The sequence below is a fragment of the Coregonus lavaretus genome (genome assembly GCF_964263955.1).
Source record: "Coregonus lavaretus genome assembly, chromosome: 17".
Classification (NCBI taxonomy): domain Eukaryota; kingdom Metazoa; phylum Chordata; class Actinopteri; order Salmoniformes; family Salmonidae; genus Coregonus; species Coregonus lavaretus.
In genome coordinates this window covers 14,835,290-14,856,642 of record NC_140004.1, presented here as the reverse complement: position 1 = coordinate 14,856,642, position 21,353 = coordinate 14,835,290, and the positions used below count along the sequence as shown (strand labels likewise).

Here is a 21,353-nt window from a genome sequence, read left to right as displayed (position 1 = left end):
CCCACTGGGCGATGGTGTCTGACTCCATCTTACAGGCCTTTTATAACTGATGCCGGATCAGCGACATTGGCCTCTCTGGGAGGTAAGATCACATAGGATAATATTAGCATTGAATTGCAACCATGCCTGTGGTTGTACTGTATATTACTAAGTAATATTATAGAGTAAATAATTGTATACTGTTTGAATTTACAGTAGTTGATTGTGGAGTGGAAGAAAGTCAAGTGTGATTTTAATGACAAGTCCTCTCACCTCAAATCCAAATGGTGAGCCCCCTCTGAGATGTTGATTGCAATTAGTGATGAGCTCAAGGACTTTCTCACCTACAGAACAGAAATCTTACAAATTGGATTAATATCTTACCCTTCCATTTTATCCATGGGTCCAGATCTCCATTGGAGAAAAGAATGTTGCTGGCCGTGGAGAGGGCTGATCAAGGCAAAAAAGAACAGAAACATAAACTGAGGAAACCGTACTATGGAAAAAAACAAGCAGACTAGGGTGGCACTACAGAGAAGTTGTTCTAGAAGCAAGCCATGTGTACTGTGTGGGAATTTCAAATTATGTTGAAATGAGCAAGGCAGCAGGGTCGTTCCACCAATCAGGTGCCATCTCAAGAGGTTAAATAAAATGTTAAAAAGACTATAGTAAGTGCCTATTAAGTGCCAAATAAAGTAACAGGGTTGATGACTTCATCTTAAATCAGCCATAAATCCCCTGGTGACAGGGAATGGAAGTGTGAAACAGGGAGTGGCAATTGAATGTGGCAATTTTTTTTATTTAAATTAATTATCTGTGGGAACAGGGTTGACGTATTCTGCTTGACCCACTCAGTTTTACACCAGAAAATTGCCAAAAAGAATAGAACCAGCTCACATGCTGAGCAAAGAGCAAGTGACAACCGTTTGGTGATGTACAGTGTGCCTGGTAGTCCCAGGTCAGACTATTGAAGTCAGTTGGGTCAGCACACTCCACATACAGGGTGTAGAGGTCAAAGAAGGTCAAATCTCCTGTAGAGTTGTACACTATTCCTGTAGGAGATTCAGCATAAAAAACATATTACACCATTACAGTTGCTGGTAGACCTAACATAGAATTTTGATGAGGAAATGTGAGCACCTGCTATACAGATCATCAGTTCTACAGTGATTTCTGGGTTGATTGGGAATTATGCTTTATAGCCATTCTGCCTGAGGAGCAGCTGGGGGAAGTGTAGGAGGAGCACCCTCTAGTGAACACTGATATGAAATGCCTCTGAGTGATACAAAAGTCAAATGGTAGGATCCTTGAAGGATTCATTGAGAACTTACTGGACAGTCCTGTCGCCTACTTACCTGCAGTGTCTGAGGGAATGCAGCATATCAGCTCCACCCAACATGGTATCACAGGCCTCCTACAATAATAACAAGCACATAGAGTTCTCACTTTAGTTCAACACAAACAACATAGTATGGGTTGAACGACATAGTAGGGGTGAAATTCCAATGAGTTGGTGTTAGTGAGCAACAGTACCTTGACTGGGTTGGCAGGCATGCTACCCATTAAGTGGGTGCTGTAGGGGTAGTCCAGTATGACCATAAAGGTGAAGGCATTACGTAGGAACCCATTCAGCTGGTGGATGTCCTTATGGGAGCAGGGAGTCTTGCACAGGGAGAACTCTGACTGGATACGACCATAGTCTGAAGTGGGACAAACATGGAAAGGAGACAACCATGCACCATTACTGTAATGATGGAAGATCACACAGTGCTTCTGTAGTTTCAAAGCTATACTGAACAAAAATATAAACGCAACATGCAACAATTTCTAAGATTTTACTGAGTTACAGTTCATATAAGGAAATCAGTCAATTGAAATAAATTAAATAGGCCCTAATCTATGGATTTCACATGACTGGGCAGGGGTGCAGCCATGGGTGGGCCTGGGAGGACATAGGCCCACCCACTTCGTAGCCAGGCCCAGCCAATCACAATACGTTTTTCCCCACCAAAGGGCTTTATTACAGACATAAATACTCCGGAGCACCCCCCACCCCCACCCCCCCTCAGACGATCCAGCAGGTGAAGAAGCAAGATGTGGAGGTCCTGGGCTGGCGTGGTTACACGTGGTCTGCGGTGGATGGATTATCTTGGCAAAGGAGAAATGCTCAGTAACAGGGCTGTAAACAAATTTGTGCACAAACTTTGAGAGAAATAAGCTTTTTGTGCGTATGGAACATTTCTGGGATCTTTTATTTCAGCTCATGAAACATGGAACCAACTCTTTACATGTTGCAACCGTGATGACATTCATAGGTTGCAAAGGCACATTCAAATGATGACCCCATTTCTACAGGGGCTCATCTGATATTGTACATGCATACTTTACCTTCTATTTGAGCCAGGTCTTGCAACCTCTGGAATACCCCTCTCACAGCATCCCTACACTCTGGGGCAGAGTTCTCAAAATCCTATACACACACATGTTGGGGGGATATTGTTAACAGAGAAATGAAGATTGTAGAAAATGCAGGTCAAGTGTGAACTTACAGATGTGACATCCTGGAGAAACTGTGTGGATTCCCCCATTTTTGCAGTGGACAGGATGGGAGCACTGGCAGCCAGAGCCCCTGCTACGATGTTGAGGTACCTCACCGACAGCATTCCTCCATAACTGAAGGTGAGACAGAGAAAAGACAACCTTTGTATGAGAGACTAGCCTATCTCTACTGAAGTTGATGATGTTGTCTCATTGAGTATCAGACTAATACTTAGGAAGCACAGAATTGGGAATTAACTGGATCTGTAGAGAATCATAATGCCTTTATTATTGGAGAATATATTTGGCACCGCAATTACTTAGGATTTTTATCTAAATGCATTGTAACAGTTTGCTTTGTACCAAAAAAGTGGAACTTGAGTTTAGCTATGAATAATAAAAATTACCTTAGATTTTAGATCACTGTAACCAATACTGAAATCATTCAATATGATTTCCAATGGCCTGTTATTGAGCTCTTACCTCCCACCAAAGACAACTGGGTATGCTGAGGCTCCTAGCTGCTGTTTCAGTTCTGTGATTATGACAGCATAGTCTGCCAGGGCCTGTTCCACCTTCAGTAACCCAACCTCTGGGATGTTGAACGAGTCCTGGCCAAACGGGAGTGATTTGCCATAGTATCTCTGTGGAGAGAAACGTGTAACATTATTCAAATATTCAAGGTAACTGTATGCATCATGTTGCAGCTACCAGCTCTGCTTGAGTTTTGTCCTGCCCTTTTCAAGTACATTCTGTAGTCTGGTATCAAAATGATCATAACAGAGAGAGGTTGACTAAGAACAAACTTATCTGATACCAGAGCCCATATCCATAAAGCATCTCAGAGTAGGAGTGCTGATCTAGGATCTGTACATACAATCTACTCTTGAGACGCTTTTTGGATACGAGAGCAGGCTATTTCTGTGACATAGTTGAGTAACTTCCACAGTTCTGTCATGGTCACAAGCTTCAACATGAACATGTGACACATCATGGCCTCTTCTTACATGCTCAGCAAAGTAAGGATCAGGGCAAGCTCCCAGATGTCTCCCTCGTTTCCTGTGTAGAGGAAGTTGGGTCCATAGCCTCTCTTCCAGTACTCATCTAGAAGGACACAGAGCATGACAATAGTCAAAAGTGGGCATGCAGGTTGGACAGAATAAGATAGGTCAGTATGAAGTGTGTGAAATGTCAATTGATGGATGCTCATTGCTCATTGCTCATTGCTCACCTGTGATTAGGTACTGCTGCTCATAGGTGCCATTGCCCATGCTGTTGAAGTTGAAGTGGTCCAGTATTTGGGGAAAGTATTTATCTTTAAACTGGGGTTTTGGGTAAGTGCTGTGCCCATGATTCTTGACCTAATAAGCATGAGATGTTCAGAGGAAAAAACCTGATGTCTTACCTGAAAACACCTGTGTGGAAGCCCCTGCGTCTTGGAGTAGAGGGAGAGCAACAAAACAATGGTAATAAACCACAGAGTTGGCATCTTGAAAGGCCTGTTTGTGAAAGCCTCTGCAAATAACTGTTTTTATGAAATGTTAATTGTCTGAATCACATAACATAGGTTTGTTTATTGACCTCTGAACCCAGGCAACGTATTGGGCCCTGTGCACACTGGGAGTTGTAGTTCTTTCAATCGACTCAGCTGTGAAGTCCTAAAAGGCACTATCACAAGGGAGACACACTACTAAATATTGCCCCACTAAGGTATCCCATTATGGCAGCTACAGCATCGGACTCATGGGGGAATAAATTAATTTTCAATATTTGACTACTTCAATATTTGCCTCCCGAGTGGCGCAGTGGTCTAACGCACTGCATCGCAGTGCTAGCTGTGCCACTAGAGATCCTGGTTCGAATCCAGGCTCTGTCGTAGCCGGTCGTGACCGGGAGACCCATGGGGCGGCGCACAATTGGCCCAGCGTCGTCCAGGGTAGGGGAGGGAATGGCCGGCAGGGATGTAGCTCAGTTGGTAGAGCATGGCGTTTGCAACGCCAGGGTTGTGGGTTTGATTCCCACGGGGGGCCAGTATAAAAAAAAAAAACTGTAAGTCGCTCTGGATAAGAGCGTCTGCTAAATGACGTAAATGTAAATGTAATTTGTCCAGATACTGTCAATAGATACCAATAAGATGTGAATGTTGGTGGGAAAAAAGTATAGTCTTTGAAGACAATGTGAAAATCTCTGTAATTCATTAGAGATGACTGTTGAGTGTGAAAACTCTCCTAATAACGTTAAGTATCAATTTGGAGAGGCATGTCATGATTGTTTGTCTCCCTCCCTCCCACACACACACACACACACTGTCGCTTTCTGTATCAGTATTATCAATTGAGTTTGATTGTGCTTGCATGGTTGCAGAGTCCAAATTGGTCAACTACAGCAGACTGGGTTTAGTAGACCAATGTTTATATATTGAGATGAACTGTAAGACTTGGTATACTTTACAAGGTGGAGTTATTACCTCCAGTCAATTGATTTTCAGAAAGCAAAGACCACAGAGGACAAGTTCAAATCAAGATGCAATGATGTCTTTTATTATAAGATTTTTTTTATTTCTTTTTTTTACAGATTGACAGTCAGGTAGAGGAAGAAAAATACATTTTATGCAAATTACAACTTTGCAGGAAGGTAACATTTTATTGCAGTACTAGAGCCTAGGATTTCAATGAATAACATGGAGAACTTATACCATTCAGAGTGTCTCACAAAGTATCAGGGAAGGACACGATATAGAACCAGGACACCTCAGTCTTCCTTTTTACAGAGTAAAAATTCATCCAACAATGGTCCAAATAGTGATCTGTGAATTATTTTGTATCACAGAAACAGTCAATAAATAATACTTTTATAACGCCTCAATATTTCTGTTATTCTTTATCTGTAAGGGCTTAAAATATCTATATTTATGTTGTTTGTATACATCTTTCAGACTTCTTTTCCTCAGTGATACTGAGTAAAATATATGTTCTGTATGTATATATTTTTTTTTATTACTGTGGATCATTGTGAAACCTCTTATCCGAATGGCATGCTTAAGACTTAAGATTTCTGAAACAAAATCCTGCTTACAAGGGAAATGCATATTCATATTTACATTGAAACACCAGCCACAGGCTCAAACAATTGGAGAGCGAGGGAAAGTTCATTTCCAAATGATCCCTCAGAATAACATCTGAAACATTTTGACCACCTGGCCATTTCTTGAACGACTAAAAGTAACAAGGGACACAAACTTACAGAGACTCGAGCCCAGTCTATTAACTGCCAATCTCCAAGCTTGCGTTATGCTGTACATTACCCCACCATACTCCCTACCCCCAACTTATACAAACACATGCACGCGCCACATACATTCAAACAATCAAATCAAGAAGCTTATGCTCCATTGATCCAATAACTACCTACACCTACGAGCACCTAATTTAGCTGAATCTTGCTTTTGGTCAGAGGACCTGTTTGAAATGTGAACATGGAAACCAGCTAATGTAGTATATATACTATTCATACATACAGCATCCCTGACACCACAAATGGGAAAAATAAGACTGACGTCTATGAACGTTTGCTCTTTCGACAAATAAATGCAGTTCTTGAATTCACTAGAGTATTTAACAAAACTCAAACACATTGACATAACACTGGATTTAAGAATGTGCTCTATAGAATGCCTTAAATCATGGTTGTTTTTACAAGATTATATATATATAAAAAAAGTACAAATATAAACAAGATATTGATGAAAAATGTGATGAAAATTAAAAGGCAAAAATTCTACAAAAATAAATACCCAGTGTACGTCAGAATAACTTGGTATACTGCAGACAAAAGCACTACATAAAAAAATAAGCTAAGCTAGAGTATGCCTACAAGTTTCACTTTCTTTCCCCTGACTATGGCCTGACACCTTGGATCCAACATTTCTGTAAGCACATGAAAAAAAAAAGTATAAATAAGACATTAATAAATAAAAACAGAATGAATAAAACATAGGTAATTCTTACTGTTAGTATAAAAGCATTTAAAAAGATCCTTCGGTCAAATCAGTTCATAGCTCTGTCTTTTTGTTCTGTTTTCTCAAGAGTGCCTTTTCATACAAAAATATCAAAATCAGTCCATCTTGTCATAACGATACAGTTCTCTACTTAAACTGGTCGGGGATATGTCCGATCTGAGACTGCATGCTGCTGGTTGGTGGACTCGAGATGCCCTCCGACCAGTCAGACATGTTAGAATGCGGGGAGGAGCTGGACCATTGGTCGGGAGACCCGGGGGAAGGGGTCAGAAAGGGGTGGTCGGGGACCTGTAGCTGGTGGTTGGGGGTGTTGTCCATAGGGCCAGAGTAGCTGTGCTGGGAGGGAGGGGTGAGGTACTGGGTGCTGGGCAGGTTCTGGCTCATGATCTGGGTCTCCTGGGGTAGGATGGTGTGGATGGGCATGGAGCCCTGGTTCCCTGTGCCCTGCTGGAGCTCTGAGCCACTCAGCTCACTGCTGATGAAGTTCTGGCTGATGGAATTGCCACTGGTGCCAGTATTAGAGTTCTGGTGCTGCAGCTGGATGCTCTGTTGCTGTTGCTGCTGTTGGAGCTGCTGCTGCAGGTTCTGTTGGTGCTGCATCTGCTGCTGCATCTGCTGCTGGGCCTGCTGCAGAAGGTGGGGCTGCGAGACCAGCCGGGTGTTCTGCAGGCCCTGGTAGCTCATCATCTGGGACAGGCTGGTGGTGGGGAGCCCGTTGTGGAGAGAGGTCATCATGCCTTGCTGCCCACCCCCCTGGTGCAGACCGCCCTGCCCCCCGACAGGACCAACCCTCATGGGATTGAACTGGCTGGGCTGGCCCATGCTGGCATGCATCCTGGAGAGCCAATCACACTGGCCATTCATGCCCCCCGAGCCGTTGGAGCCTGACACGGGAAGGTGGGTGAGACGGGGCGGCAGTGGGTCGAACTGCATGTGTGCCAGCTCCTGCTTGTTGGGCATGCCCATGTGGTTGACCCCCATGTGGGGGTCGGACATCCCCTGGAGGTGGTTGAGTGACATGGACGGGGACTGCTGGAAGGGGGACGTCATCATGGGAGGGGACGCCACGTCAGAGATATACCCGTGTGGAGACTCCAGGGAGTCCACAGGGGACAGAACAGCTGAGCTATCCAGCAGACTTCCTCCCTTACCATCCTGGGAGGCTTTCTTCTTGTTCTTCATGTCCTTGCCGTCCTTGCAGCCGATGCCCTTGGCACTGGGCTTGCGGGCCTTCTTGCCCTGGACCTTCATGCTGCCCAGATAGCCGTTGGGGGAGCAGAGAGGGGGAGACAAGGTGGTGCCCATGGAGCCTCCATGGGCATGGCTGTGCATGGGCGGGCTGCGGACCAGGTTGTACTCGTCCATGAGACGGACAATGTCGTGGTGCATCCTCTCTTGCGCAATGTCTCGGGGCAACCGGTCCAAGTGATCAGTTATCTCGCGGTTAGCAAAGTGCTCCAGCAGGACCTTGGCGGTCTCGTAGCTTCCTTCCCTGGCAGCAAGGAACAGAGGGGTCTCCTCCTGAGGAAGACACAGACACACAGTGAGAAACATGTTTACAGTGGGCCACAGACAGACCGCTCTTTCTTGCAAAATAGATTTAATCTCAGTAACCACGTTTCCATCCTTAGTTTTTATGCAAGTAAAGTCATACCATGTAAAAAAAAAAATCACGACAGTTGTGATGGAAATAGGACGTTTCGGTACAATTTCAGAAATGCCGACAGATAATTTGTTCGTTCGACATGGTGGGATCTTTTTGTGTTGGTAAAAGTAATTATGTGAGAAATGGCGGTGGAAACGCCATTATAACCATCATATAGAAGTAAACTTCACGCAATGATATGGTGTGTGGTCCTCCCACTACGACTCGGGAAAGCATGCAGTTTATTAGGCTACAGATGAAATAAGATATGATGAACTTCACAGGGTGGTGAATGTGCAAGGTGATGAGCTTGATGTTCCTTTCCAATAAATATCGAGGGTCTTATTCTGGGGACATGATGATCGATGCTTAGCTGCCGTTTGACAAATACAAATACTCTCGCTCCTATCCATAATAATCTCATCATGTAGACTAGCCTACCCACACTGTATCTGCGAGCTGCTGGCTAGAGCGCACGTAACAAAACCAGATTAGGCACATTTGCTATTTAACGCAACAGTTTTTGTGACAGAACTATCGGTAGAGTTGAAAATGTGATGGAAACACACTGAACTTCCGATCTTTTTTCGGTAGATGAAAATGTAGGATAAAAAGTACTGTACATTTGTGTGCACTACGTCATCACGCACTGATTTTTAATCGCAACAAGTCAGTTTGGTGGAAACACACCACTGGTGGGAAAATATGCATATTTTCTTAATGCGGATTTTAGAATATTTGCATGAAAATGTCGGCAATTGGATGGAAACCTAGCTACTGAGAATAAACTGTATAAATAAAGGTTAAATGGAAAAGGAATGTAGCTTATGGAGATATCTTATTCTATGGTAATTTATCAGGCGGCAGAGATTCCTTACCTTGTTGTTCTGCATGTCCTTGTTGGCTCCGTTCTTCAGTAGTACGATAGCTGCATCCACGTTGTTCACTGCTGCTGCCCAGTGCAGAGCAGATTTGCCTGGTGAAAGAGAGACATGGAGAGACAAACGTTCAGTCCACATCAACCCATGCCTGTCTAAACTGACCTAAAGGAACCTGATTATCATTCCTTTTCCAAACCCCACGTTATTTAAACATTTTGTAAAAGGACATGGATTAGAATTACATTTCTTATTTTATTCTGCCCGTTTCCAATTACAAATGTAACGTTTGATTGCATTTCTGGATCGAAAGTGCTTCACCTCTACTCTAGCTCTGATTGAAAGAGTGGATGAGGCCAAGGAGCCAATAGAGATACAACATTGACATAAGAGCCCTACCAAAGTCATCGATAGCGTTGACGTCAGCGTGGCAGTTGATGAGCTCCTCCACCATGCCCTCCACTGCCAGACGGGCTGCCAGGATCAGAGGGGTGGTGCCATCGTGCATGCGGGCATCCAGGTCTGTGGCACGATTTCTGATCAAAATCTACAGAAAGACACAATGAGTTGGTTAACCTTGTATGAGATTATCTATGGAGATACTAAGGAAGAAAGTGCACATTGCCAATCCAATACAGTAGATCTCTTTGCTACTCAAAAACACAAATTAATCTGCATTTGACCCCAACCTGGAAGACGCCCTGAGCATCAGCAGCCACGGCAGCATGTAGCGGGGTCTTGCCCATGTTGTCCTGGATGTTTGCATCTGCACTGGCCTCCAGGAGACGCTTGGCAGCGTCAGAGCGGGCGTAGCGGGCAGCGAGATGGAGGGCGGTCTCCCCTGTGCGGTCCGTCTGACTGTGGAGTTTGGCACCCTGGTAAATGAAATCATTGATCACGTTGGCAGAAGCATCTTCCTCCTCCTCGCTGTTGCCTGTTTCTAGACCTCCACCACTGCAGGAGGCGATCATCAGGGGGGTGAAGCCATCTGGGCAGAAGGAGGGAGGGAGGGAGGGACCATACTTTAGTACCAGGGGAGTTAACTATACTTCAGCATTGGCATTCAGTGCACTAGTGCAGGGTCAGCATGAGACAGAGCCCAGTTCCTGCTACAAACGGTAAGAGTCAGTACTTCAAAGCATGGGGAAGATCAAAACAAAGCAACAAACAAATCGAATGTGGATTTGATGCGTTTGCCTGGGTGAATCATCACAGCTCTCTTTTCGATAACGGATTCTGATCGAGCCCGGCTTTGGGGAGCTTGGGGAAACGGGCCAGTGTATGTGAAACCTAGGCAGCTGGAAAACTGAGCATTATCATCTCTGAGGGGAGGCTCAGCAAGTCGACCTGGATGGGTTTCTCCTCTTCAAAAGAATAGCGAGCCCCAGATCTCACAGATTCGATTCAGGCTCATTGATCGGTTAGGGAGAGAAAACGTGTGTGTATGCTGTGCTTTAGTTCGAGGAGCGTGTTACTGTTGATTTTCTTAAACACTCTTCAGGGGGTTTGACACTTAATAAAAGTGTGTTCTTGTATTTTGGTCCGTTATTGGTTTTATTAATAAAGCATTTGAAGAAAAATGCCTATTAGTGGTCCAATAATGAATGTAAGCAGGAATGAGGAAGGGAGTTTTCCCCTGGGCTCAGGGCTTCAAGCCGCATGCTTTGATCTGGATCCTCTTACCCTGAGGACACAGGGCTTTAGCTACTCCTACCCACACACACACGCTCTCTCTCTTGCCATTGCTCACTCAGAGGTGTAAATTAATCAGCTAATATTTTAGGCAGAATAATAACTTAAAACATGACCATAAGTTTAGTTTGACGTCTATACAAAGCAAGATTTGAAGGTAATATAATACAATTAAATAGGAATCAATATTTAGTGAGTAATACAAATTATTATATTGATAATATTTGAATACTTTGTTAATATTTGTTTAAATATTTGTATCCACATTTTTCCTGCCACTTCTGATGACTCATAATTATGAAGACCTTTCATCTCTCCTTTTTCTAACTGCACTCTGTACCAGTACTGACAACTGAAATGTGACGCAAAAATAATATTGGAACATGAACCTTAAATATAAGAACAGCAATTCCACAAAACAGTTTTACTGAAGTCCTACACACCTGATACACACCAAATTAAATGGTCATACATTCTGTATTCACCCAAAATAATACAATTTCATGAAATGTAATAATCAACTCAATCCTTGTCAGTAGACATAAAAATAAAAATAGATTATAATCACCCCAAAATCAGTCAAGTTCACAGCTAAAATCTGTCCTAATTTCCCTAATGATGAAACGAGCGGCTGTGTACACACCTGGTCCCCGTACGTTGACGTCCATGCAGTCGTTCTCGATCTCCCCCTGAGGGGGTGTGGGGGCGATGGAGGGGATACGGAGGTCAGCCGCGTCCAGGTGCTGCTGGGTCCACTGGCGGTGGTCCGTCTGGTCATCCAGGTCCAGCATCACCTGCTCCTCAAACTGCTGTAATCAGACCAGGGGGTGGACGGACAATCAATTAGCTCACACCGCATCTAAAGCATTTCATCTCAAACCTATTTGAAAACTAAGGTTTAACTAACCAACTTTTATGTATTAAAATGCTGACATTCTGGACAATAAAACCAAAAATCAACACAAAGGAGACTCTACATTTTCAATATCTTAATATTGGTGGATATTAAATTAAAGCTAATTAAATTGAATAGCCTATGTAAATGCATAAATCTTGAAACAAAACTGGAATCAAGTGATATTTGAAGGCCATTATCAATGATGAAAAATAGAAAATCTTCATATATTTCTTTACGTATTTCTTAAGAAGTCCATGTTCTACTCTAATTCCTGTCTTTCTCTCCAACAGTAGGTCCCAATGCCAGTATGTGGGGTCCTTAGACTCCTTACCCTAAAGCGCTTGGCGTCTGAAGGCTCCTCTTCTCCCCATTCATTCTGGTTGTCGTCCATCAGTGATATGTCCAAGGAGTTTTTCAGTGGCCTGTGGTCAGAGAGAAATCCCATTGAAAATCCTGATGCAGCAAGTGAGCTAGCCAACTATCCCAGCTGAGCCCTCTTCCTCAGTGGCAGTGCACCAACACCGAAACAAAAGCATTGATTGAGCCCCCCATCCTGTCCCGTCCCAACACTATCACTCCGACAAGTCAATTAATGTGCCCGTTACCTAAACCTGCTGCATCATTATCATTAATGATCCGAACGAACGCCGTTCCCCCCTCAGCCCCAAAAACTCTCGTCACCGCTCCACACCCTGCTACGACCAAATCCATGACAAACAAACTGTGACCCATGGTGGGAAGACGATGTGGTGCCGCATGGAAACCCAGGAAACTTACTTCAATCCCACCGAATCCTCCCCGACGGGCTCCCTCCTCTTCTTCTTGTTGGGCTCACTGGTCTTGAAACCCTCCGGGAACCACAATTGGCCGTGCTCGCGACGACGCTTCCGTGAGGCGACCATCCCCACGCCCACAAAGGCCAGGAAAGCCAGCCCGGCTAGGACCACGTAGATGGGGTAGAGCTCCGACGGAAGCTGGGGGTCAACCTCACCTGGAGGGGAAAGGGACAACATGGTAAGGCGGACAGCAGCGGAGCCTGAGAACCCAGGCAGGCAGACAGGTGTTGGGTTGGTCGCAGGAGGACTGCAAGTCCAGCTCCTCTAGTCTAGTGAAACCCCCTCCTGGAGCCTAGTCCTAGTTGTCCACAGCCAGAGCTACAATGGGAATGAGGAGCGCTGTTTGTAAAACAAGGTTGGTCCTATTCTGTAATAATCAGAATTGCTAACCACTTCTCATCAAATATAAAAAACCACCACCACCTCCTCTCCCCTCTCAGCCCAGGGTACCAGGAGACAACTCTACCATTTCTTCTTTAAGGGGAAAAAAGGGAGGGATTAATGAACTTCAAATTACTGCACGCGCTTTAAGCTGTAAAGACCAAGGATTTATTAGGATTTTCAAGATAACAAAGACTCCCAACTTCTAGCACACTCCCGATCAATTCTTCCCCTTCGCTTTTTTTCCACTAACGATTTTGAAATGATAAACTCTCTCAACCCAAACCCTTAGAGATGCATTAAGTCCTGGTATTACATTCAGCGAGGTGAAGGTTGCAGCAGCCTCACAGTGTGGGATGAAGTGTGTGTGTGTGTGTGTGTGTGCGCATTAGAATGGTATGTGGATGGGGTAGGGGGCTGGATGAGTTGATTTACGACAATTAACCATTTTGGAGCCTGAAGCCATTGGATTTAAACACAGACTGCTGCATTGATTGTTTAGTCCATGTGATTCACAAGTACATTTGTTCCATTGTTGAATACCAAATACACAATCAAAGAACAACCCGTCATCCCTTTGTGGTGTTGGAGGGTTAAGACCTAGGGGATGAATACCTTCACAGTGTGTGTGTGTGTCTGTATGTAGGGCTGGGGTATGAGTAGGGTGGCATTAGGGGTGCAGTCCGGGGGTGTTGCAGCAGTACTCTTGGCCCCTGGTGACTGTTAGAATGGAAGAAGAGAGAAACTCACTGTGAACTGCCTCTATGATGTAGGGAACGTTGAGGTTTCCACTGGAGGCCAGGGCCCCTAGGAAGGCTGCTACATCAGTGGCACTCTGGAAGCACTCTGTGGACTGCTGGACGCACTGGCGGTTGTCAATCTCCAGGTACACTATGCAGCTGTGGCGGACAGAGTCACATTACACACATTAGACCTGATCTAAAACCCAGAGGGAAGAAAGGACAGCACCATGGTTTCTGTGCAGGGAACTAGCAGCAGTTCTTAAAAAGCCAGACACTGGTTTTCCATCACAATGGATGATCATACAACAAATCGCTACCGAATATGTGGAAGGGCAGTTTACTTCACACAGAAACTAGTTAGACTTTCACGTAAATGTGAGGTTTGCATGAAAATTCCATTGAAATCCAGATTCCAAATGAGGATTGTTTCCAGAACATTTGTCTCACCCTTTGATCTGCATGGGGTCCAGCTCCCTGCGTCTGCGGCTGCTTCCATTGGCTATAGTATACATGCTGTTCTTCATGGAGTTGAGCACAGTGTCAGGGATCTCTGTCCAGCCCACCGAGCGCTTCATGTTGTGTTTCTTCAGCTCCTGCTCACTGCCGTAATACGGGTAGATCATCATCTGTCCCTTAGCGTCCTGCTGGAACACCACATTAGTGTGGATCACGCGGCTCAGCTCTCGCAGGAAGCCAAACGAGTTGTTCCGGAGCTGGTCGGGCATGATGTGGACCACGATGACCAGGCGGCCCACAGCGAGCTTCTCTGGCATGTTGTTGGCACAGTCCAGACCGTCCCACTCACACTCTGCGTTGTTGCAGCCCTGGTCACAGTGGCCGTCCGCATAGTGGTCTTTACAGTACTGGTCGTACAGAGGACTGGAGAGACAGAGTAAAGAGCATTATTCAGTATGGCTTCTAATGGGATGTATATTGTTTAAAGAAAAGCTCAGACTGTTGTTCAGGCCTTGAACTGCTACTCAGACTTGATGTACTATCTACAGCATTAGCGGAATCAGGTGAGTTAAAATAGGTCTGGAGCAGAACCCTGCATAGCCAGTAGGTCTCAAGGTGGATTGGCCTACCCTTATCGATTATTCAGTATTCAGACCCTGATGGCAAGCGTCTCACTCACTTGCACTGGCCCTCCAGGCTCTGACAGTCGAAGCCATCGTAGAGACACCCGGCGTTGTTACACTGCTCGTCACACTTCCCGTCGTTGAAGTAGCGCCAGCACTGCAGGGATGTCGTGCAGTTCTTCCACGGGTCATTGAAGTTGAGCGAGCAGTCGCCCCCGTCCCAGCCACACGCGTGGTTGTTACACAAGATATCACAGAACTTGTTCCCCTTCCTCTCCTCACACTGGGGGATCTCACAGCTCACCTCCACCTCCGGCGGGGGCGTGATGTCACGGCCGAACCCGCCCAGGAAGCTGTAGTCCAGGATGTGACATAGCAGGCCGTTGAAGTTGGTGGGGCATACGCAGTGGTAGTATGGAGCCTCTGAGCTGTACTCACAGGTTCCCCCATTGTAGCAGGGGTTGGTGTTACAAGGGTTGTCTGTGGGGTATTCACACTCTGGCCCTGTGAACGAGGAGGTACAGAGACACTTTGGGCTCTTGTGTCCAGAGATGCATGTGCCACCGTTCCGACAGTGAAGAGTGCCACAGGAGTGGGCATCGTACTCACAGGTGGAGCCAGTGTATCCCTGTAGAGGAGAAGGAGAGGAAATGTGTCAATGTTAATATTACTATTAAATGTATTACAGTATGTTGAATGAATGAAAACACAGTGCAACACATCTGCTGAATGTCTTTATACATGTCTCTTATACAGTGTCTTTGGCAGAACTACGCCAGCAGCTGTGGTTGTGTGTGAACTTACAGGTGGACACTTGCAGATGAAGCCGTGAGGAGTGTTGCTGGCTACGGCACATGTCCCTCCGTTACGACAGGGTTTGCCCTTACAGCCGTCAAACACTGTGTCACAACGCTGTCCTGTAGGATCACATAGAGAGCAGGTTACATCAAGGACTGAAATGTTCCCTTATCAATAAGCCAATCACAGGTTAACTTGTAATGCCATAGAGCAGGAGTCTCCAACCCTGTTCGTGGAGAGCTACCCTCCTGTAGGTTTTTACTCCAACCCTAGTTGTAACATTTCTCCTGCAAGTCCAAGGTGATTCGTCTCGAAAAAGACAGGAATGTCAATTATTTAAAAAAAAAAGTCTACATTATTTTCCCCTAGTCTTTGCTTTCCCATACTCAACCCCATGAAATAACTAATTGACATGAAACTAAACCCAACCCTGCAGTCACTCTCCAGCCAGATCCAACATATCTGCCTCCTCTACGTTAAATGCTACCTGTGTATCCAGTGCGGCAATCGCAGCGGTAGTTGTTGGTGAGCTGGATGCAGTTGTGTGTCCCGCGGGGGTCACATGGGTTGGACAGGCACTCGTTGACGTCCCCCTCACAGCGCTCCCCTACGTAGCCCGCGGGACAGATGCAGTGGTAACCTCCCACCCTGTCCACACACTTCCCCTTGTTGAAGCACTTGGGCTCGTTGGTGACTTGGTCTGTGAAGGGGTTGCAGTCGTCTATGTTGATCTCACAGTGAACGCCTGAGAGGTAGAGGGGAGGAACAGTCAGCCTAAACACTCAGATGGGACACCATCAGGGGATCATAGGAGGATAGATGTATGACCTGCAATGGTTCAATATACATTTTAATTTACAGTTTCACAATGTTTTCTCTTGTTTGCTCCTTTTTTTGGCAACATTAATTTCAACAGTACTTCAGCTGACCTACAAGAAACACACCCTTTATGTCCAAGAGATAAATCAATCCTGCATTTGACAGGCGGGGAGTAGAGTTTCAGACATGTGCTGGACGCTGTTAAGCCCTAATTAATGAAGTGTGGTGGATTGAGAGAGGTAGAGGTAGAGAGAGAGAGAGAGCGAGAGAGACAGATAGAGTGGGAGTGCGGAGAGGAACCTAGGAGACCAGAGGAGCGAGGGATAGAGAGTAAGAAAGAGTGGGAGGGTGGAGAAGAGCAGAGGAGATAGGGATAGAGAAAGGTAGAAGAGACCAGAGGAGAGGATGGAGGGATAGAAGGAGGGAGAGGATGTGTGTGGAGGTGGGTGGTCGGGCCCTGACCTTGGGTTCCCCTGGGACAGGAGCATTTGTAGGTATTGATCAGGTCAATGCAGGTGCCCCCGTTCTGGCAAGGCTGGGAGAAACACTCATTGATCTCGTTGGAGCAGTTGGTCCCGACGTATCCTGGCACGCACTGAGAGAGGAGAGAAAAATCAACGACTGACATGAAACAAGGCAGTTTCTGTTTACCTGGCTGTTTTTGCCAGTTTTACGCACAGGTCAGCAAATTCTCTTTCATCAGAGAGCTCCATAAATGAGCAGTTTGTGGGTCTGTTTATAAACAGCCTTCATCAGTAGGGTTTTAATAGGGAGAATCATTTAGAAAGGATACCAACACACTTATTTACACTACCCAAAAATGTGACAATAATTTCAAAGTGAGAATGTCTGACAATGCTTCTACCAGACCAAGACCAGGAAACACTTATAAATAAACATGTTTGGGGGTGTAGAATCACTGTTGAGCCTAGGTATCGTTTCAACATTAGGCTACATTTGTTATGCGTTTCACCCAGGACCTGAGAAATAAGTGGAGCATGCTGTGTTCATAGTGAGCAGCCTACCTTGCAGGAGTACCCTCCTAGGAAGTCAGTGCAGGTGGCTCCATTCTGACACGGGTTGGGGGTGCACTCATCCACCTGCTCCTCACAGTAGCTGCCTGTGTAGCCCGCCTGGCAGTGGCAGTAGTGGGTGTTCCCAGCGTCCAGACACTGGCCTGAGTTAAGACACAGAGCAACTACCTCCACACCTGGAGGGGGGAGGTCAGAGAGATGGAGAACATGTAGTCAAGTGTTTTTGTTACAGGTATGAGATTGATACTAACACCAAAAAAAAACACACACACATGCAGACGTTCACACACACACACACACACACCCTCCTTAACTAGTGTTACCTCTTTGTTTGGCTGCCACCTCGCAAGAGACGCTTGGCACATCGCAGTAGAGCCCTGTCCAGCCGGTCTGGCACTCACAGCTGTAAGTGGTGCCAGTCTGCCAACAGGTGCCCCCGTTCTTACAGGGAGACGAGTCACACCAGCGTACCAGATTCTGAGGAGAAACACACACACCATAGACACAGTTAGTCACTAGGTGAGTAGACAGGTGAAAGTAACTAGAAATGTACACGTTTGTTTCACAGCTACAAACATCATTATAGCTACCGTTTGTAGTGCGTGTTAACTTAAATGTCTTCCTACCACCTTTGTTTAGCCAAGTATTTGATTAATAAAAGCACATTTTATATGACGATAGCAACATGGTATATTGCCTACAGCCAGTATAAAGTCAGTGTCACTAGGCATACACTGTACCTGGCAGTTGAGTCCAATGTAGCCCTGGGGACAAGTACACTTGTAGGTTCCATAGCTGTCCTGGCAGGTGCCTCCGTTCAAGCAGGGTCTGGAGTCACACTCGTTGATGTCGTGTTGGCAGTAGCTGCCAGTGAAGCCAGGTGGGCACAGGCAGGTGTAGGTGTTGATGCCGTCCAGACACGTCCCACCATTGAAACAAGAGCTGCGGAAAAAATAACATCAAAACATCAATAAAGCAATACCAGATGTATCATATTAAAGCCGGATTCAATGTTTTTATTAGTCCAATTAGTAAAGTGACTTAAGTGTGAATATCTTGGGCTATAATGGGATTGTCGTTTAGTGTTATTATACTTTCTGCCACAGGGGGCAGAAGTGGACAAGAGAACAGTGTTAGGTATGAGCTACATTCATCGTTTGTGACAGAGATGCAACAGGCCATGTGAGGAAGATAAATCAAAAAGAAATAGGAATCCAAGCTCTCTTTACCTCTCAGTGCAGTCAGGTGTGTTGTTCTCACAGTGTATCCCACTGAAGCCAGAGGGACAGGTGCAGGTGTAGCTGTTGACACAGTCTGTACAGTTGGCGCCATTCTTACATGGGTTACTGTCACACTCGTTGATGTCCTCCTCACACTTAGTGCCACGGAAACCAGGCAGGCAGGTGCACACAAAGTTGTCCACCTCGTCCCGACAGAAACCTCCATTGCTGCAGGGGTCTAAGGCGGGAGAGACAAGAGAGAGTAGGGAGAAAAGTTAGCTGATAGCTTAGCACACTGGCTGCGGCTCAATAGTCTTGACTAGCTTCTTTCTTTTTTCCCCACTGATAACAAGGCAGATGTTATAGCGATGTTTTCGAGGCCTATCTAGTCTTTAACCTATCAGTCATAAAAGAAAAGAGCCAATGAGAGGGAGCAACTTTAGAGTATTGAGACATGGCCACTGTCTCATATCAACCTGAAAGGAGACTTACTGGGCTTGCAGTCGTCAATGTTGGTTTCGCAGTTGCGGCCAGTGTAGCCGGCCTTGCAGCCACAGCGGTAGTTGCCTTTGGTGTTCTCGCAGGTGGCCCCATTGCGACAGGGGTTCTTCACACACTCATTAATGTCCACCTCACAGGTCTGGCCTATAGAGGGTGAGGCAGAGGAGGGAGGGGGAAGGCTTACTACACACACATCACTGAGATCATTTGGCCATTTTCTGAGATATTTTGCCTATTTTCATATATCGATATACTGACATATGTGTATATAAATGCATAAGAATGACCATTCTACTATAAAGATATTGCTCCCTCACCTTGCCAGCCCTCTGGACACACACAGGAGAAGTTCTCGTAGTCCTCAGACTCCTGACACACACCTGTGTTCTTACAGGGCTTGGTGCTGCAGGGTGCCAGCAGGGTCTCACAGTTCTCACCTATCTCACACACACACACAAACAAACTTTTAGATAATGGACATCAACTATGCTCAATATTAATATTCTCATATTAATATAAATGTCTAATACTATTGTTTTTCGGAACCAGAGTATCATGACTGGAAGTAGTGGGTGTCTGGATAGACTGCCCTACATACATAATGCTTTTATTGGACATTTAAACACACACTTCATTCAGGAGGATATCAGGAGGCTTCTTGACCACAGTGTAAAGGTCTGTGAGTGTTAGAGAGCAGAGCTGTTTGGGCATGTGGAGACAATTCCCTTTCTGTTTTCACGACACCCAGCGCGGACAGGAAGCAGGCTGGCGTTTCCTGCTATTGTCAAGGCATTTGCTGTTCTGTGAGACAGGAAGTCTGCAAACAGGAAATGTGTCAAGCAGCCGGGCCGTTCGTTCCCCACCCCGTCCGTCACACAACCAAAGCCGCTATTATTCCAGCTCCCAAAGCTGTGTGGAGTTTTCCAAAAAGAAGACTCAGGGAATAAATAAAAAATGTGCTTGCCCAAAGGCAGTCCATCATTATCTGTTTTTTCAAATGATACGACAAGGGAGGAAAGGAAAGGACGTGAGGACTGCTGAAAAATATTGGGTTGTTATCATGGACACTTGTCATGGAGGTCCAAGGTCAACACAACAGACACAAGAGTCTTTTAGCCAAGAGGAAGTATTGCTGCTGAACTTTCATCGACAGCTTGGTCTTCCGGAGCATGTTTTTCCTGTATGTCCAATGCCTTGAAGAAGATACAACTTAGAGCCCCATAGCAAGGGAAAACAAAACACCACACTTAGACAGACACTCAGACAACTATTTCACAATAGCCAAATATGTTCATACCGGTATATGGCAGTAGGCAGTTGCACTTGTAGCCAGCGACATCATCGATGCAGGTCCCTTGGTTCAGGCAGGGATTGGAGGCACATTCGTTGATGTTGGTCTGACAGCTTGGACCTGGAATCAAAAGGTCAAGAAGATATGAAGCACATGAGTTGGAGTTTGAGTCAGGGTCAAATAGATCAAAACAGTACAATGTATTGATGGTGGGAGTGCAATGTAGAGGACCACACACACACACAAACACACTAACTCACCAGTGAAGCCCACTCTACAGGAGCAGACGTATCCGCTGGTCATATCCTTGCAGGTGCCTCCGTTCATGCAGGGGTTGGACTCACACTCATTGTTGTTGATGTCACAATTCTTGCCACTCCAGCCATTGTCACACAGACAGTTGTAACTAAAGACAACATAGAAAAGCTAAATATTAGAGAAAGACATTAACTTTCACTTTGATTCCTCACACAAAATCCACACCTTTTATGAATGCTTAGGGATTTACTGTAGATACTGTATATTCATAGTTCCATACCATACATGTAGGGAAGATTTCTAGATGTAAATGAAACACAACTATGTAATTTTCTTGGCAGAGGAGCTATGGAGACAGATGAGAGAGGCAGACTCACCCGTTGACTTTGTCTTGACAGTGGCCATGGATACAGGGGTTGCTAAGGCACTCGTTGACTTGGGAGAAGCAGGTGGTGTCCTGGTAACCCTCTGGGCACATACAGGTGAAGCTGTTGGTGCCATCGATGCAGGTGCCACCGTTGTGACACGGGTTGAGGGCACACTCATCAATGTTGATGTTGCACATTGTCCCTGTGAACCAGAACCCATGAACATGTTTACTTCTCCGACCCCTCATACAGTAGTGTCTCAACTTTTTAGCACTAGGAACGTTTATAGTTTACAAACGCATTAAATTGGTTTTTCAAAAATTATACAAATTAATAATACTTTATGGTTAGAACTAACATAATATTATTTGGTAGTC

The 21,353-nt window shown here is 45.4% G+C and overlaps 1 protein-coding gene and 1 pseudogene across 3 annotated transcripts in view; both read right to left on the bottom strand.

The window, feature by feature from the left end:
* Positions 1-29: 29 nt before the first annotated feature.
* On the bottom strand, positions 30-4,006 carry LOC311145036 (dipeptidyl peptidase 2-like; annotated as a pseudogene). The gene is made up of 13 exons: positions 3,923-4,006; positions 3,749-3,878; positions 3,525-3,621; positions 3,267-3,276; positions 3,001-3,161; positions 2,529-2,652; positions 2,368-2,449; positions 1,513-1,679; positions 1,335-1,393; positions 918-1,031; positions 364-429; positions 253-323; positions 30-75 (listed from the first exon to the last, which is right to left on the bottom strand). The product of its transcript is annotated as a dipeptidyl peptidase 2-like (transcript).
* A 1,087-nt stretch (positions 4,007-5,093) lies between these two features.
* Positions 5,094-21,353, bottom strand: part of LOC311144796 (neurogenic locus notch homolog protein 1-like) — a 48,285-nt gene continuing 32,025 nt past the window's right edge. The window contains exons 13-34 of one of the 2 annotated variants that reach the window (XM_084180931.1): positions 20,986-21,178; positions 20,611-20,756; positions 20,357-20,470; positions 19,377-19,496; positions 19,051-19,203; positions 18,568-18,796; positions 18,079-18,280; positions 17,662-17,815; positions 17,330-17,514; positions 16,767-16,899; positions 15,973-16,230; positions 15,492-15,604; positions 14,744-15,315; positions 14,056-14,487; positions 13,616-13,764; positions 12,426-12,639; positions 11,980-12,070; positions 11,394-11,559; positions 9,748-10,046; positions 9,458-9,605; positions 9,059-9,156; positions 5,094-8,056 (exon numbers count right to left, since the gene is read on the bottom strand). In XM_084180931.1, the coding sequence (XP_084037057.1) occupies positions 6,662-8,056; positions 9,059-9,156; positions 9,458-9,605; positions 9,748-10,046; positions 11,394-11,559; positions 11,980-12,070; positions 12,426-12,639; positions 13,616-13,764; positions 14,056-14,487; positions 14,744-15,315; positions 15,492-15,604; positions 15,973-16,230; positions 16,767-16,899; positions 17,330-17,514; positions 17,662-17,815; positions 18,079-18,280; positions 18,568-18,796; positions 19,051-19,203; positions 19,377-19,496; positions 20,357-20,470; positions 20,611-20,756; positions 20,986-21,178 (5,564 nt within the window). In that variant the 3' untranslated portion in view covers positions 5,094-6,661. The remainder of the gene's footprint in view (positions 8,057-9,058; positions 9,157-9,457; positions 9,606-9,747; positions 10,047-11,393; positions 11,560-11,979; positions 12,071-12,425; positions 12,640-13,615; positions 13,765-14,055; positions 14,488-14,743; positions 15,316-15,491; positions 15,605-15,972; positions 16,231-16,766; positions 16,900-17,329; positions 17,515-17,661; positions 17,816-18,078; positions 18,281-18,567; positions 18,797-19,050; positions 19,204-19,376; positions 19,497-20,356; positions 20,471-20,610; positions 20,757-20,985; positions 21,179-21,353) is intronic. The other variant, XM_084180932.1, reaches the window with a different exon arrangement.